A 19,236-nucleotide genomic window follows, 5' to 3' on the forward strand; every position below is an offset into this window, starting at 1 on the left:
AATATCTGATACAATATTCTTTCCAAATACCAAAGCATCCCCAGAAGTAGGAGGAAGCAGACCAACAAGCATTGAGATTGTCGTGCTTTTACCCGCTCCATTATGTCCTTGAAAACAGAAACAAAATCATTGAGCAACAATCTCCTATCCCTATCGGTAATAGATAAAGCTTATCAGCAAATATAAAAGTATATTAAGAATGAGAATTTGACATCCTTCTAAGAAAATAAAACCATTAATAAAAAGAACAATGACAAACACGGATGAATGCATATTAATGAGCTACACCCTTGAATTACCCTTTAATTTGTTATTCCATTGAAAAAAAAATCATTTAAATTGAAATACAGAATGTAATAATGCTCGGGTAATAATGTTGGGATCATTAGATCCTCATGATACCATAATGAATTTCAGAAATGAAAAAACTGAGGATACAGAATTTTGAGAAAGAATTATGGTATTTATTGAACTGAAAGGTGCAGGATAAAATTATTTGTACTATTCCAGAATACTTGAAATTTGCTGTCATGTAACAGCTAACTAAGCCACAAACTGAATTCCAACCACTGTAAACTAACTATAATCCAGTAAGATGGCCCTTGTGGAACTGCACCGACACTATTACTATACCATGTATTAAAAATAGGTAGTTGTTAACAAGTAAATTTTAAGTCTAATTGAACCTTACAATATTGGTTTACACTAAGGTTGTTAAACTTGAGTTTACGTAAACTCGTGAGAGTTTCATAAACTCGTATCTTAAACTCATAAGAGTTTACTTCATACAAAAAAATATTAAAATACCTATAAATAATATAATAATTTAACAATATATGATGTTATAAATGATTTATTATATTCCTTTAGTGTTTATTATTTTTAGTTTATCATATTATATATTATTTTTAAATATTTTTCTAATATTATTATTTAAAAATGATTTTTTATATTTTTTTAGTGTTTATTATTTTTAGTTTATCATATTATATATTATTTTTAAATATTTTTCTAATATTATTATCTAAAGTCCGAATGTGGTGGCCCAACCCGTAGTAGCTTGTTTCTGTTGCCCTAGACACATCAAAAGTGGAAATGGAAGTGGCACCGCAAATGCAGAGTCAGTGACGACCAAATGGAATCCAACAATGGTGACAGCGAACGAGCAGCAAGGCGAGAACGACGACGACAACGAGTGCGAACGGGTGTGAGAGAGGCTGATTCGTGCGAGAGTGTGATTCAGAAGCAATGACTATGTGATGCCTAATCCGATGAGTTTTTTTCCTAAACGCCTCCATACAACTGGGTTGAAAAGATTTATCATCGAACTCGCCAAATCGTAAGCAAACTCGCGAGTTCGAACAAGCTTAACAATTCTACATTTGATTGCACCAATCTTACATGAAAAACGAGTTTGCTTCCAAGTTGACTCAGAAAGCAGGAGTGAGCACGTAAACTCGTCCGAGTTAACGAGTTAACTCGCTAGTTTGATAACCATGATTTACACATTATATACCGTAAATTGGTCTTATCTCTAGTCGATGTAGTACTTCCAACATACCTTCTCATGCTGAGGCATATACATCTCGATGTTAGACAGTAATGGCCTGTTTGATAGCGAGTGGAACAATAAACCGAACAAACAACAAACTTTCGTAGGATAAGTTATAACCCATGGCTCTAATACCATGTAAAAAAGTGAAAATAGAAAACTGAATGATATGCCTCATTGTGAGTCATACAAACGGTTGAACACTGCTAAATTTTCAAAACCAAGCCCTAAGAGTCAAACCTTAGTTGTTTTCTTCTTCTATGCCAACGGAAATGTTTGGAACTATTTCTCTTCCTCTTTCCATTCCTTTCCTGACAAAACAGCTAATGTCTCTAATGCTGAAACTGTTAAACCAAAATTCTCTAATGAAGGATACCAAGAATATCTGAGGTTGAAATCCAATAGCTTGGCACAATCAGCAATAAATCACAACTTCTCAAGAGCTTGCATCTCACAATATATGAAAGGTCAAAGTCCTTCGATAATTGATCAAGTACTTATGAGCACATTTCCAATAATACCTCCTTCTCACCCCTTTCCTTTCCAAAAAAATCAACATTTCATCACCTTAGCCAATGGCTCTAAATCCCCTCCGAAGGAGTTGGTCAAGTTTCATTTTCTCCTTCCCTAAATGTAAAATTGGTTCTTTTTATTCCTTCTTGTCCCTTCAATCCTATTTCTTTTAGTCAATTAATCAAGTCCTTAAATTGTTCAATAGTAACCATTGATGCCAATTCCTTTGGAATAAAAGAATGTGGTTCAAGGTGACTGATTGGAGATGGATATAAATCTGGAGGTTTGCACTATTTTAGACTAGTCCATGTGTGTCTTATTTTGTTTTTCTATTTGCAAAACATTTACATGAACATACAAGCCATTTGCATTTGTCAAAATTAAAAAAATAAAATGGTTCCTGAACTTAGAAGTCTTCAGACGTTAGAAAGTTAGTCATGTCAGTTAGATAAAGATGATAGATCTTCTTTTCCAAAAAGATATGAAAGATTTGAATCAAGGTGTAGTTATGTTTTTTCCATTATTAATTCTGATATTTGGACACCAAGTCATGTCTCATCTTTTGGCTTTAGGTATTTTGTTACTTTCATTAATGAATATTCTAGATGCACGTGGGTATATCTTATGAAATATCGTTCTGCATTGTTGTCTACCTTTATGTCTTTTTTGAATAAAATAAAAAATCAAATTGGAGAAGTAATTAAAATTTTTCGAAGTGACAATGCCAAAGAGTACTTTCCTAATTTTTCTAAGAGTTCTAAGTTCACACGGCATTTAACATGAATCTACCTGTCCCCACACTCCTCACCAAAATGTCACTCTATAGAGAAAAAATAGGCACTTGGTTAAGACTACCCGTACCTTATTGCTTGGTGCCAATGTGTTGGTCTATCATTTGGACGATGCTATCTTAACTGTTTGTTTTCTTATTAATAGAATGTTGTCCTCTTATCTCAACAATAAGGTTCCTTATTCAATTATTTATCCAAATAATACTCTCTTTTACGTTCCCCCTCATGTGTTTGGTTGTATATGTCTTGTTCAAGATTTATCTTCAAGATTGTCTACCATGTGAAAGTAGTGAAAACTAGGTATAGGGTGTAGAAATACCTCGATCAATTAAATTAGATATTATGAATGTTTTTCTACATGGCAATCTAGAGGAATCAACATGGAACAACCACCTAGGTTTGTTGCTAAAGGGGCGTCTGATCTAATTAGTGAATTGCGTCGCTCTCTCTGTCCCAAGCAATCTCCACGCCTTTGGTTTGGAAATACAATGAGGTAGATCATTTTCTTCTCTATTGTCACACATCCCTAGAAAATGTGTACTTAATGTTGTATGTTAACAATATAGTCATAACGGGGAATGATGTTGCTAGATTATCTCATTTAAACAAACACCTAGGTAATAATTTTCAGACCAAGGATTTTGGAAGTTTCATGAGCATAGAAGTAGGCCAATCAAAGGAAGGAGTTATAATTTGTCAAAGGAAATGTGCTCTTGACATCCCAAAAGAGACAAGCATGATTGATCGTAAACTGGTGCATTGTCCCATGGATCCAAATGAGAAATTAATGGGAAAACAAGAACCTTTCTCTGACCCAAAATGATGTAGAAGATTGATTGAAAAACTTATTACTAGACCAGATTTGTCTTTTGCAATGGGATTTGAATCAGTTCTTGTAGAATCCTCATATTGATGATTGCAATTTTGTCATCTCTATTCTTAAATACCTCAAAAAAGGCTTCAGGACATGGATTACTTTATGAGTATAAAGAACATACCTATTGTGATGCTGATTGGGTTGGTTCTCCTACAGGCAATTGTGTTTTCATTAGAGGAGAAACAATATCTCTTGGAAAAATAAGAAACAAAATGTTGTTACACAATCAATTAATGAAGCTGAGTATAGGGCAATGACATTCCTTACTTGTGAGCTTATATGGTTAAAACAATTCCACCAAGAATTAAATTTGTAAGATTCAGCCAATGAATCCCACATCGACTAGAGATAAGGTCGTTTCACAATATATAAGTGGGTGCAATCCTCACCTTACAAACCGGTTTTGTAGGGTTGAGTTAGGCTTAAAGCCCACATCTAACACTTCCAATCTAATGTTCCACGAAAGGACTAAACACTTACAAATTGACTGTCACTTTATTTGGGAAAAGTTCTTGTCCGACGAAATTTACACCGAGTTTGTTGGATCAATTGATCAACTAGCATATGTGTTGTTAGTTGAATATTAAATGCAATATTAAAAGTTGTTGGTAGTATATTAAATGTATTATTAGAAGTTATTATTAGAAGTTATTAGAAGCTCTTAGAAGATTCTAGAGATCTCTTATAATTATTACTTTAAGGTTTGAGCTCTCTATAAATAGAGAAGTTGATGTACTGTTATAGTGAATTAACAAAACAGTAAAATCCTCTTTCTTTCCGATTATTCCTTTCAAGTTGGTATCAGAGCTCCCGATCTAGGGAGTCCTGCTTCCGCATTTCTTCTTTTTCGTCTTAGTTACGATTCTCACTAATGTTGTCCGAAGTGCAGCCATTTCTTTTAGTTATTGGGTTGTCTCAAGTGCCCCAAGTTGTGGTTTTGTCATTGTTGCTACTGCATCACCGTTGTCGTCGCCGCTGCTGCATCACTGTTGCCGTTGTCGTTGCTGCATCACTGTTGTTGTCGCATCACTATTGTTGTCGTTGTTGCATCCTCGCTGTTGTTTCTGCTGCATCGTCGCTGCTATTGTTGTTCCATCACAGCTGTTGTCACATTGCTGCCATCACTGTTGTTGTTAAGCTGTTGTCACTTTCTGTCTTACCTTTCATGTCAACTCCACTAAGCAATGCCGATCTTCCACACTTGCCGAATGACAACCGCCTTAATTGTCGAAATTATCAGATGCACACTAAAGGGTACAAGAAGACTCAATCATATTGAAGGAGAGCCCATTTCCCTAGATAATCCCAATTTTCAGAGTTGGGATAATGATGACTCACAAATCATTACATGGTTATGGGGATCCATGACTACAGAGATAAGTAAAAATTATATGTTCTACTATAGCGCCCACGAAATTTGGGAGGACCTTGCAACTACTTATTCTATGCGACAGGACATCTCTACGTGCTATGAGTTAGAAAGCAAGATCTTTGGTACCAGGCAAGGAACTCTCTCTATTTCAGAATATTATGGAAAGTTGAAGGGTTCGTGGATTGATTTGGACCAGTATCAAAATTTGAGGCTTGAGAATAGTAAAGATGCTATCACTCTTGCTCAATTTGTTGAACGATCTCGGATATTTAAGTTCTTATCAGGATTGAATCCTGAATATGACCCTATTAGGGCTCAGATTCTTAGAAAGGAAAGACTTCATTCTCTTTCTGAAGTCTTCTTCATTGTTCGAGGTGAAGAGGCTCGTCAAATGGTCATGATGAATGAGGCCTCCACCGAAGGAGCTGCCATGTTTTCCGGAAAGACATCCAAACCTGGGAATTCAAATCTTGCAAATATTAAACTTAGCTTAAAAGGTAAAGAAGAGCGTTGGTGTTCTCATTGTAAGAAATATGACCACACCAAGGACACTTGCTTCAAGCTACATGGAAAGGAGAAAGCTCTCAATCGTCTAGCGGAATTAAAAGGACAACCCTCAAGGAAAGCTTATCAGGCATCTTCAGATTCTGAAAATCTTGACAAGACACTTTCCTCCTCTTCAACTAAGGAAGGAATGCCTACACTACGTGCTGAGATTGAACGTCGAGAAACTCTTATGGAGTCAATAAGTAAGCCACCTTCTGGTACTTGCTCTCTAACCATGACTGGTAAGAACTTTAATTCTTCTTTTAATGTTTCTAGAACTTTATGTAAGGACTTTTCTTGACTCTAGTGCAACAGACCATATGACCCCTCATTCATCTCTTTTAACGTCATTTGTTTCTCTTTCTGATAACCACATTACTATAGCCAATGGGACCCATGTCCCAATACATGAACGTGGAAATGTTTCTCTTTTGTCATCCCTTAGTCTTAAAGATGTCCTTTATGTTCCAAAACTATCTAATAACCTTATTTCCATTCGGAAGCTTACTCATGACCTAAATTGTTCCATAACCTTCTTTCCCACTCATTGTATTTTTCAGGATCTTGCGACGCGAAAGACGATTGGAGTTGTTAAGGACCAGAGAGGGTTGTATTGCTTTAACAACTTGGAAACTAAGAATAGTATCAGTAGGCAAACAAGTACCTCTTGTCTCCAGTCTTGCATTAACAAAACACTAAGAATAGAGAAGTTGATGTACTGTTTTAGTGAATTAACAAAACAATAAAATCCTCTTTCTCTATTTATAGAGATCTCAAACCTTAAAGTAATAATTACAAGAGATCTCTAGAATCTTCTAAGAGCTTCTAATAACTTCTAATAATACATTTAATATACTACGAACAACTTTTAACATTGCATTTAATATTCAACTACCAACACTCCCCCTCAAGCTGGTGAATGGATATTTGTCATTCCCAGCTTGCATGTGAGATTTGAAGTCGCTCAGTAGGAAGACCTTTCGTGAACAGATCTGCTAACTGAAGTCCAGATGGGATGTAGGAAGTAGTGATAAGGCCACTATCCTCACCTTACAAGCCAATGAATCCCACATCGATTAGAGATAAGGTCAATTCACAATATATAAGTGGGTGCAATCCTGACCTTACAAGTCAGTTTTGTGGGGTTGAGTTAGACTTAAAGTCTACTTCTAACACTTCCAATCTAATGTTCCATGAAAGGACTAAACACTTACAGATTCCAATCTAATGTTCCATGAAAGGACTAAACACTTACAGATTGACTGTCACTTTATTTGGGAAAAGTTCTTGTCCGACGAAATTTACACCGAGTTTGTTGGATCAATTGATCAACTAGCATATGTGTAAAAAAAATCCTTAAGGCAATCTCAAATTGAATTTATTTGCTCCAAGATTGGTACATACAATTTGTATACTTCTGATATAATTTTCTTTTATAATTAACAAAGATCAACTGAGTGATAATCAATCTCATAATCTCTTTTTCTCATATTTTAGTCTAACGTGACAAATTACAATGCACAATAAATAAACAATATCCGATAATATCTTGATTAAATCTAGAGTAACTTATATTATCAGTAATCATATCCATTAAGATTAATTTTCATATGCCCTTACTATCTCTTAAAATTAGTTTAGATGTTTTCTAATATTTAATGAATTGTTTGCTCATTCAATAACCATTATGATTCAGCATTATGAATAGGGGTTAATGGTTTATGTTTTGTAACACATACGACAAAGTACATCATGTTCCTGTGTTCTCTCTACCTAAAAGCCTATAATTTCAATGGTAGTTAAGTCAAAGAATAAAAGAGAAACCGCACAGACCTAGGAGCGCAAGAATCTGGTTTTCATACAGTGTCAGCTGTAAAGAGTTAACAGCACAGCAATCTCCTTTCTCTGTAGCATACACTTTATGTAAATTCCTGATTTGAATGCACCTGAAAATTAATAAAAAATTACAAAGAGGCAACGCATCATATAACAAATTGATGCACTTAAACTGTATATCATATACCTGCTATCAAGCTCCTGTTGTTTCATGTCTAAGCTTATTGCTTCAATGGCAGGTCTGGAAGTATATTCCCTTGAAATATTCCCTTCTGACTCAGAAATCTTGCCAGATACTTTAACATTAGAACCCGAGGAACCATGTTTTACAATTTTTTTCTTCCTCCAGAAGTCCCTTTGGAAAATAAAGCTCCATGTGTACCTCCTTCCATACTCCCTCGGAAGAACCTTTAAGATGAAGGGAGTTAAAATGGTTTTACCACTTACAAGACAGTACGGAAAGAGAATTCATGGAAATAAAACAAAAAGAACATTAAGTATACTTGAAAGGAATAATTTGGAAAAAAGAAGGAAGGCTACCACTTATTTTTGTTAATTCCACTTGAAACAGTATGTCTCCAAAAGGAAGGCTAGACCCTATGTTCCTTAACCGGAAGCGTACACCCAAAAACAGCTTTATAGAAGTTGTACACTACCAAAATAAATATAATTTTAACACATCTAATGTGAAGAGACTCCTATGAGAGGACAATTATAAAAAACTACAATGAAAAAGTACACTGACTACCTAAGAGCTAATTTTACCAAAGTAACTAACAACCCGAGAACCATAACTACCTGAGAGCTAATTCTAAGAAACTAACTACCTGAGAACTAATTTTAACAGCTAACTACCTAAGAGTTAGTTAACTAACTCAGATAATTTGTTAAACTAACTACTTCAGAGCCAAACTAACACTCGTACAACATCCACACAAGCCATTAAATCACCATAAACAATGAACCACACTGCACACAATGTTAAAGGGGCACCCCACACTATAGTGTTGTTGACAACCCTTTTCTCACAATGATCCAAGAAGAAATGCTTGAATAATATCAGTTCTTTATTCATGATTAAGTTTTGCAGATTCTGTTATTGATAATTCAGTTACCCTTGTATGGTAGTTAGACATTTCGTGGGTTAGATGGACACTCGGCACTACTAGTGTTGTGGACAGCCCCTTTCTCACAATGGTTGATGAACAAATGCATGAGTTATTTCTTCATGATTAAGTTCTGCAATTTCTGTTGTAAATAACTCAGCTATACTGGTGTGTTAGTTAGATAATCTGTGGAATGTTAACTAACTGCTTGTTATTGTAAAATAAACAGTAATGTTGTATTGTAATGAATAGATGTGAGAAATAAAATTTCAGATTGACTACTCATATTCCCTGTTCTCTCCCTTTTCTTCTCTGTTTCTGTAAGAGTGTTTAGTTTGTATTCTAACAATTTCTTCTTCCGTTCCCATGTGGTGGTCTTAATGAGTCTTGTGCTTTATTACCACCTTCATCCTCCTATATGGTTGACAGACCTTGGGCGAGAGATAGTTTCTTAGATATACAATAAGAAAAAGATGAAGTTTGAAAATACATTTGGATTATGAATCACTGCTGAAAGAGCAACAGAGTTTTGAGTTTTGCTAGAGCATGAGATTAAATTCACGGGAGCACATGCTTCCTGAATTTATTGGGGACTAAATATAATCTCTTGGTGGTCCAAGTAACCATATTTGGTGCCCAAATCCAGCACAGAGGAAAAATACTGTGTGGACTCAGTCCCTTTGTGCTGAACTGTGTCTTAGTTTCCACTCGTACCATCAATTACTATGCCAACCATACAATATCTTTTTTGTTAGAATAAAGGAGTTGACCAACACAATCATCATTTCACCTTCAGATAGCATATTTCTCAACCAAATCTCCATCCCAGCGAAGAATTCAACATTGAGAGACAAATACAATGCATTCTATTCAACAACACTGAGTTTGCAGGAGATGCCAGATGAATATCTTTAGTTGCTACAACATTGTATTAGGTTGACCATTGGTCAACATCGCTAGTACTCAGTTTTTCGTGGTTCATTAGTTGTGCTAGTCTTCAACAGCTGTCACAGTAGTTGTCAGCTTTAAGAGATCGAGGAGCTTGCTGAGTAAGCCACTGTCTCCATAAATAGGGGCTATTGTACTGATATAATTATTGCTGTTCTAAGCAATGAAATAAGATCCAAATTACGTCACTATGACACCTAAATAATAACTGAAAAATCAAAACTTCAACTATTTGTTATTCAGGAAGAGAACTATTTAGAGGCATCAGATTATGAAGTGTTCAATACATAAAAACCATGGACCATTCTTCTTTCTTCAAGTTCCATGACACATAGCTATTACATAAACTAATACATCAGTAAATCGGTACAGCTTCATTTTATCTGGTAAGAAGCAATGGATTGAAAGGAGTTCCTCTAGACAGATGCAGGCTTCCAGCAAGCAGGTAAGGAAAACTCCTTCCATTCTATTCCTATTACTTGAATAGTTAAATTAGAGGATATATATTCACACAACCAAAGACATACCTTGTCAAAATAAAGTCCAATCGCACAATATAGCAGTGTATCAAGTATCATCATCAGAAGACATGCAAGAAAGTTCACTCCAGATGATTCCTGAATGATAAATATCTCAGAAATTTGGTGTAAAAAGCATGGGTTAAAATAGTAATGTTAACAACCACTCAAAAACTCACCCTCCATATGTTGCTCCAACGAAGTCCAACATGTGCACGCTCATAATCGGCAAAGTTGATCGAACCCAAAGCAAAGGCAGTAGGTGAAAGCAAAGAAGCAATAACCTTCAAGATTCTAAAGGTGGACAACCTCAATGAATAAAATATAGACTAATATATGAAAAATTCAACTACAAAAGTAACAGTTATTTAAAGGACAAGCACTCACATTGAAACTCCCTCGTCATTTACTGTGTAATATGGGAAAAAGGCTCCAAGAAAAGATAGAGTTCCAACAGCTACAGCTGTTTTAGCGCGTTTGAAAAATGTTGATATAAGGAATGAGAGCATGATTGCACTTAGCCCAAAAACAAAAAAGTATGCAAACACCAGTGTCTTATCACTATACTTGAATAAATTATACATGGTGCAAGCTGTAAGGATTCCAGAAGAAATTGCAAACTGCAAACATCAAATATAAAAAGATGAGAAAATAATAATTTCATGATCTAGGAATGGTTAGAATCAACTCATCACAGCATAGTCATACAATTATTTCCTACTGGCAACACAATTTAAGGTAAGAAAAGAAATAAATTGAGTTGCAACCAAGGTTGTCAAACTAGAGAATTTACATAAACTCATGGAAGTTCGGGTTATCGTAAATTCGTGGGAGCTTCAACTTTACATAAACTCGTGGGAACTTCGAGTTAACTTCATATAGAAGATATTAGAATGCCTATAAATGACATAATAATTTAATATTATATGATGCTATAAATAATTTTTTATATTTTTTACTGAATTATTATTATTGTTTATCTTATTATATATTTTTAAATATTTTTTTCTAATATTGTAATACTTTTATTATAAATCTAATTCACAAAAAAGAATTATTGAACTTAAAGTGGAGGCCTCAACACTTCAACATAGTAAGAGGGAGGCCCAATAGTCCAACATAGTAAAAGTGGATTAAAAATGAAAGAGCTAAAACCCAAATATGTTGTGTCTCCGGCCCTAAACCTATAGTGGAGGAAGGCAATGGGAGGAGTAAGATGGCAAAGGGTGGAGGAGAACCAAGAAACACAAAAAGGAGTGGAGTGGTGCAAAGAAGACACCAAGAGAGATTTGTTGGTGCAACAAGCGAATGTAACATCAACAACAAAACCAGCCAGATTCTTGAAAGAGAGAACCAATGAACCATGAAATTGTCCCCTAGGTGTGTTTTGAATATATCTTGACCTAGAAACAAACATAATAGGTCACTTTTGGCTACTTTCTAATGTCTAATTGAGCTCGCTAAATTGCCTCTAAACTCAATGTTTTACACAGGTTTGCTTGAGTTTACACAAGTGTTAAAAGTAGACTTTAAGCCTAATTTAACCCCACAAAACCCGCTTGTAAGGTGAGGTTTGCACCCCACTTATACATTATGAAATTGTCTTATCTCTAGTAGATGTGGGACTTTCAACACACCCCCTCACGCCGAGATATATACATCTCGTGTGTGGGACTAAAAATGAGTAGTCTAGTAGCGGCCCGATAGCAAGTGGAACAATATATCCAAGAAATCTCACTAGGATAAGCTTTTAACTATAACTCTGATACCATGTTAAAAGTGGACTTTAAGTCTAACTCAACCCCACAAAACCTGCTTGTAAGGTGAGGTTTGTACCCCATTCATATACTATGAAATTACCTTATCTCTAGTCAATGTAGGACTTCCAACAACAAACCTACTAAAAAACGATTCTACATGCATGTTGACCAAGTTTAAATGGGTGGAAACACAAACACGTCCGAGTTTACGACTTGACTTGCAATTTTGGTAACCATGTTCACAACACAAATTAATACATCAATTTGCATTGTCGTAAATTTATATCCCACCAGCAATGAAGGCAATAAATCAATAACATATTACATTTTCTAGAAGCAATAAATCAATCCTCAAGATTCATTACAATTTATTACAATTAGGGAGATCCCCGAAAAAAATTATGAACAAAAAATAATTAGAATGTGAAAATTAATATAGAAATATACAAGCTTAAGGTTGTGTTTGGATCAGGAATTTTAAAATTTCAGAGAATTTGAAATAATTCAAATTTGAATTGCTTTGATTTAAATTTCTCACATTTCTAAATATTGTTTAGAAAAATCAGTTCAAATATTAAATTTATCTTGGGAAGTGTAATTTAATTTCTACTATATCCAAAAAAAAATCAAATATACATTTAAAATTGAAATTTTAATATCAAACAATAGACCATTTTAAATATTTAACATAAAATAATGAGAGAAAAAAAATATGAAGAATTTTTTGTAGAATTTGATATTCTACAATCTTAAATAATAAAATATCCTTGACCATTTCCAACATATATTTGAGTTAATAGGAGAAAAAAGGAGGAAGAACCAGGTCCGTTAATATGCAAACCTTGACCATTTGGAATAAAAATTTTATATGGTCCCTCAAATGACCAAGTTGACATATTTGTGACACTCCACACTAACATAAAACGAATCACAAAAATCAGAAATCCATGGAGAATTGACACCACCTTGAGAAGATGTGTTGGTTGGCAAGCATACTGTTGGGAGTGACAGCATGAGTATATGGATTTAAATAAGGATTGACCTACGTGTTAGGAGTTCTTTGAAAAGGAGTGAACTGCACAGGTTGCACTATGGAAGGATCATCGTAAAGAATTGACTCGTGTGGTTGATAAGTGGCATCAATCCTATAGAAGCAATTGAAGATGACCATACTTCAAACAAATTTGGCATTGAAAATTAGAAAAGCGTCCAGTACAGCTTCAACCACACCCTTGAAGGCCATTGATGGTGCTGCCACAGATTCTCTGCTCTAGACACCACCACCTTCGCCACAGTTGTGACCAGCACGAGCATGGTCATAAGTAGGACTAGATCCAAGATTATGGGAGTTGGAGGATACGTATCCCTGGGTATAGTGAAGAGCAGTTAAATCATAGAGTACAGGACTCATGAGTAAGAAGAAGAAGCACCTCCACTTCAGCGACAGAGAGAGTATCAAACTTGTTTTCAATAACAGGAATTACTGGTGCATACTATGTTGGTAAAACTTTACCGATGGCATCAACATGTGCTTCAAGCGGAAGATTGTTACCCACAGTTGTCACCAAAGTGATAAGAATGGCATCAACTTTAAGGATGGCATCAACATGTGCTTTAAGTGGAAGAGTGTTACCCACACCATCAACGGCCATTGATGGTGCTGCCATAGCCTCTCTGCTCTAGACATCACCACCTTCGCCACAGTTGCACCAGCACGAGCATGGTCAGTAGTAGGACTAGATCCAAGATTACGGGAGTTGGAGGGTACATATCCCTGCGTATAGTGAAGAGCAGTTAAATCAGAGAGTACATGACTCATGAGTAGGAAGAAGCACCTCCACTTCAGCAACAGAGAGAGTATCAAACTTGTTTTCAATAACAGAAATTACTGGTGCATACTCTTGTGGTAAAACTTTAAGGATGGCATCAAAATGTGCTTCAAGCGGAAGAGTGTTAGCCACATATGCAAGCTCATCTTTGATTTGAGTCAAAAACTCTCACATAGTCTTACTGTCAACAGATACATAACGAAGATCACTATAAGGATGATGAGCACATGCTTTCTTCTGAAGTTGAAAGTACTCATGAACCAATAATGAAAGAGAGACTTCACTTCAATAACGTTCATTGAAGCCAAGTAAGAAACATTTGATCCTGAACTTCCCAAGCTTCATATGCAGGACTCACACAATCAACATCGTGATCTTGATCAAAGCATACGAGAGGAATAGTAGGATTAACAATGTGATTAAAGGCGATGTGATTTAATAATGAGCTCAGTTTGTTGACACCAACAAAGATAGTTGGAGCCATCAAGTTTTTAAGCAAGGGAAGTGGGAAACTAAGGAGCGAAAGCATTGGGATTAGTGGCAACCATGTAGAGAAAAGAAATTAAAGATCACCACTAGAATGGAAGACTCCATATAGCATCGTAGAGAAAGAGAAACTGATATAATATTTTATTATTTATATGATGTTTAGAGCTGAATGCAAAGGAGCATTTATAGTAGCTAGCCTTGAAAGCAAAAAAGAATGAAAAACCAAAAAACAGATTCACCAAAAAGCTCAGCAGGAAAAAACAAACTAGAGGGAAACTAGTAACAAAAACATATAAAAAGGGAAAAGAAAACCTTTTACATTCTTTACTCTAATATATCGTAATATCATGTAAAATATAATTCAAAAAATAACAGCAATCCTCAACATTACAAGGACATGACCAGATCTTCATTAGTCATGGGTAAGGTCTGACCATCTCTATCACTAGTTTATCTAATTTCCAGTCACCCTATACTATCCAACTTTTTTCTTCATAATAAAAAATCTCATTGGCGTAAGGAAAGTGTGTTCATGACGATCATGTCTATTTTTGATAACTGCTTCGTTTTCTGATCTTTGGCTTACTTTACCAAGGTCTTCCAAAGAGTCTAATTCTCAGTCCCTGGAGCAATAAATGGTTTAAAATGGAGCTTGTTTGGAAAGTTCAGATCTACTCCTCTGCCGTTTGGATTTATAGATAATCCTACGTATCTTTATTTGTACTCAGCAAGCAATCAAGTATAGTATTGTAAACTTACTAGTTTATGTTGATGACATAATCATAGAAAGTTCCCAGGCACTTATATAGCAAATTGTCAATATCTTTCCATACACTATTCCATTGTTTTTTTTTTGAGTTGACAATGTCTAGGTTGTATAAACTTCTCAACAAGCACTTTTGGTACTAAAAGAAAAAAAGGGTGGTAAATTGAATATAGCAATTATTGCTTGAAAAAAAAATTGAAGGGGATGGGACCACAATTTCTCCACTCAATTTTGACTCCCTCCACCTCCCACCCATTCACAGGCAGAAAAATTGGGGGAATTTGAGGGATAGAGAAATTTTTATACTAATTAACTATCCTTAACTAATGGTTTTATTTATCTATTTAAGTGTATAAAAGTTCAACATCCTATTTCCCTCCCCTCCCTTTGTGAACTCAACAAGGTGTCCTCTCATTTCATTCCCCTTCTTTAAAACCAAACAATGCATTAGGGTAGAGTAGCTTTCAAGTTTCATTCTTGAATTGGAAAGCCCAATTCATTCATCCTGATAATGAGCAAAATTGTAAACATTGAAAAAGAAAAGAAAGTCCTATAGCATATGGAAAAAGAATAAATGTACCTGCAATGCATATGTGATAAACCAAGAAAGATGAAATATACCATCTTTCAGGCCCATCATATACAGTCCTTCTTTAATCTTCTGTTCCTGAAATATTACATCAATAAATTGAGAGATAAAAACAAATAAGAGATGACGGCTCTAAATAACTGACAAATTATTAGAAATAATACTAAAAAATAAAAAAGGGAGGATAATAAAGGGCCTTAGAATTCTTTGTGGAAATCTAGTGAAAGAGGATTTGCCCAACTCTTATAATTATAAAGAGTATTCTAGGCATATTCTTATCCACTGTAGGATATCTTAACAAACATTTCTTATGCCTAGAAGTGGACTTCTAGTGCATTAAATTTGCAAGACTGCACATCTGCTATTAGCACAAACTAAGATAGGATAGGCCACTGTATCGTATTATGAAAAACAGACTAGGCCTAACGCATTTCCAAAATCTAGCTCTAGGGAAGAGGATTTTCCAAATCTTAAAAGAGATATTCTTGCCATTTTGTGGGACATTTAACAAAGAACATATGTAAACCAAAAAGCACTACTAACAAAATAATCAAACCTTTTCAAACACGGAATAACTGATTAGGCGAGAAATTGGATAGAGAAACCCCAATAAGTACCTACACATAAAAGTCTTCATTAAAAATAATAGCTTGTTTGAGATATAATCTAATAATATTCTAAACATGATATAAAAGTTTCCAAGACAAGCTTACAATATTCCCATTACTTTCTTTATGATTGACTGAAACTGGTCGTCAGTATACTCTCGCGTGGGAAATGGAACAATTCGTATGTGAGCAGGGTTAAACTGAGTCCATGGATTTTTTAAAGAGAAATTAGAGTTATTGAAGCCTGGAAGAGGAAGGTCCAGACTTTCAGCATTCAAATTTAAGTCAGACTGCTGCGCTATTAATATTATGAACGAATCAACCATTTGCTGGAGCTACAGAACCAAAACATATAAATGCATTAATAATGTAACAAAGTATAGATATCAAATTCACAAATAGCCGCGATGAAGATGGAAATTTATAACATAGGAAAGCAAGGAAGGACAGAAGAAAGCAAGACTCCCTCATTCCCACCAGTTGAATCAGCCCAAGGCCTTTCTGTCTAAGGCAAACTATACCATTTCTAGCTTTGCATCCTCAATTGCTCCTTATATACTGAATTAATACTCCACATTAAGGACCCAACCCACAATTCTTCATCCCCACTAAATGTGGGTATGTTTAGCCTCCTCCATCATTGTTGCAGTTGATGCAAGTTCAATCCAAGTTTTTCACCTGTACCCCACAAATTCATCTCCTGTAAATGCAGAATCTCTAGAGCCACCTTGTATACATGTATTCATTTTCTGCATCAACTGCACCATCATTGCTTCAACTCTCCTAAGTGCCTCATGATCAAAACGTTGGATTAAACTCAGATTTCCAAGGCCCTCTCTCCATAGTTTTGATCCTCCCTTTCATTTCCTTCCCACAATCAAATTTGTCTTTTTGCGTATTAGCTAGGATGAGAATTACCAAATGCGACACTCCAAAACTGATGGATAGTTTTTCCTTAATTTGAATAGCCTAACTACAACTACTAAATTATTTTTTTTTATCAGCACTATTTAACTATAAATATGGGTTTAGGTCTAACTCAATGCTCCAAAACCATCTTCTAAGGTGAAGGTTGGCCCCATTTGTATAATCTATTTAAGTCATTTGTATTAAGATCTCCAACAAACACTCTTCAAGTCAATGAATACACATTTCGAACGTGCAACTAGACATTTTAAATGTGTGACTAGCCACTTCGAACTTGCAGCTAGACATTAGTGGGTGATAGACAGCAACTTAATAGCAACTAGCACAATAGGCCAATAACCATCACTAGGATAGATTATAATACCATGTTAGAATTAGACCTAACTTAATCCTACAAAACCAACTAGTAGAACGAGGGTTATCCCTTGCCTATACACTTTATTAAATCATATTTGTAGTAGATGTGAGATCTCCAACACTGAGTAATTTTGTCACAATGACTCATAGGCATAATTCCCATCTAGGTTCCTATTCCTTTTACAACACATTTTAGTAATTGGGTTCCTCGTCCCAACACAAGAAATATTACACTTTCCAAGTTCCAACTACCGCAATATATAGACATAAAAAATAGGTCGGAAAGAGACAAGAACAAATAAGAAATTGAATGAGAATAAAGCAACATACAGTCAAAAACCCACTGATGCTGTATTGCATTGTCGGTATAGCACTAACACCGAGTTCCAAGTCATTAAGAAAAGGACCATTGGTATCCATTATTGTTGTAACATCAGGAAAACCAGAGAAAGCCCATGTATGATTGAGGCGTATGCTATAATCAAATGATTGAGGGCCTTGTTCATAAAACACGATTGCTCCTTTAATTTTTGGAGTTGAACAATTCCTAAATGGGTAGAAGAGAAACAAAGAAAAGTAATCAGTTAAACAACCATATGAATAAATGCATCATTTTCATCTATCATGTCACTGGCTAATTAAATTACAGTAAAGACATCACTAAAGCTAAAAAAATGATATAATCTACGGTAGTCATATGAATAATTTCAATTTTTAACAGAAATATGTATATACGAGAAAAAGAAAGCAACTATAATAGGGGAGAAAAGAGGGTGGAAAACAGTGACTAATTTTTATTCCACGTGAAAAATATATAACAAGAGATATGCATCATGATCACCCAACATAGACATCTATGTATTCATTCAACATAGTAAAATAGAAGCAACCACAAATTAGTACACTAAACTAAAAATCCAAATTTCAACTAATAGCGGAAGCTTTATTCATTTGATAGGAGAGATTATTTGCAAGAAAAAAACACACAAGAATCCAAACTGATGATACCCCAGAATACTAATAACAAAATATATAATCTATGAAGCAACTTAAATCTCAATATCGAAGAACTAAGTATGTAGATAAGGTAGAGAACATGAAGAAGAAAAATTATACTACCCAAGGAGACTGTCTCCAATAGAGCAATTGGGAAAAAGAGACAGAAGAGAGTAAGTATTATTGTGCAGCTATCCAAGGAGACTGTCTCCTTACAACTGAGTTAAGTCAATAAGAATAAAACCTAAATTGCTATCCACAAATGCAGCATTCCCAAATGCATATAAATCAGATACTACCCAGACTATTAATATATTAATGGCCCTAATAATAGCCAGCCTGTCATTTCTTTCTCCCTGCATACACCTGCCACTCCATTTCCTGGGCTGGACCTCTCTCAGCTATGCCTACACCACTAACAAGATATCTCAAAAATTTCCTACATTGGTTTGTTAGTATCCTTCCTCCCTTCTGGTATGTAACAAGAAATGTTTTATTTACCTTGTACCCACTGCAACATATATAAAAAAACAACATATCACTCCAGCAGGTTTTATTGCCAAAATAGCAAAAGGAATTTACCTTGCTTGATTGCAGGTGCCATAAGCATCAGAGCGGATGTAGGTTTCCAACTCTACCTCATCTTTGTATACTCTACTAACATGCTGCATAAAGGTATCAAATTTTAGTTGACTTGAGTCAAAGAACAGAGAATATACTTATCTGCTTAATGTAAAAATTCATAGAGAAATAAAAAAAAAAAAAAAAAAAAAAGTAAGAGAATTTGTTTGATGATGCATTTAGTTGCAAGAAGATACACCAAAATAAAGGGGAATGAATTAATTTACCAAGGTAA

The 19,236-nt window shown here is 35.0% G+C and overlaps 1 protein-coding gene across 3 annotated transcripts in view; it reads right to left on the reverse strand.

Moving 5' to 3' along the window:
• LOC114184876 (ABC transporter A family member 1) overlaps positions 1-19,236 on the reverse strand; it is a 64,546-nt gene that overhangs the window by 40,255 nt on the left and 5,055 nt on the right. For all 3 annotated transcript variants that reach the window (XM_028072263.1, XM_028072268.1, XM_028072254.1), the window contains exons 4-14: positions 18,963-19,045; positions 17,715-17,931; positions 16,206-16,435; positions 16,049-16,109; positions 15,484-15,570; positions 10,447-10,679; positions 10,239-10,353; positions 10,069-10,158; positions 7,675-7,895; positions 7,485-7,597; positions 1-107 (exon numbers count right to left, since the gene is read on the reverse strand). In XM_028072263.1, coding sequence (XP_027928064.1) covers positions 1-107; positions 7,485-7,597; positions 7,675-7,895; positions 10,069-10,158; positions 10,239-10,353; positions 10,447-10,679; positions 15,484-15,570; positions 16,049-16,109; positions 16,206-16,435; positions 17,715-17,931; positions 18,963-19,045 — 1,557 coding nt within the window. The remainder of the gene's footprint in view (positions 108-7,484; positions 7,598-7,674; positions 7,896-10,068; positions 10,159-10,238; positions 10,354-10,446; positions 10,680-15,483; positions 15,571-16,048; positions 16,110-16,205; positions 16,436-17,714; positions 17,932-18,962; positions 19,046-19,236) is intronic.

This window comes from Vigna unguiculata, chromosome 1 (genome assembly GCF_004118075.2).
Source record: "Vigna unguiculata cultivar IT97K-499-35 chromosome 1, ASM411807v1, whole genome shotgun sequence".
NCBI lineage: Eukaryota > Viridiplantae > Streptophyta > Magnoliopsida > Fabales > Fabaceae > Vigna > Vigna unguiculata.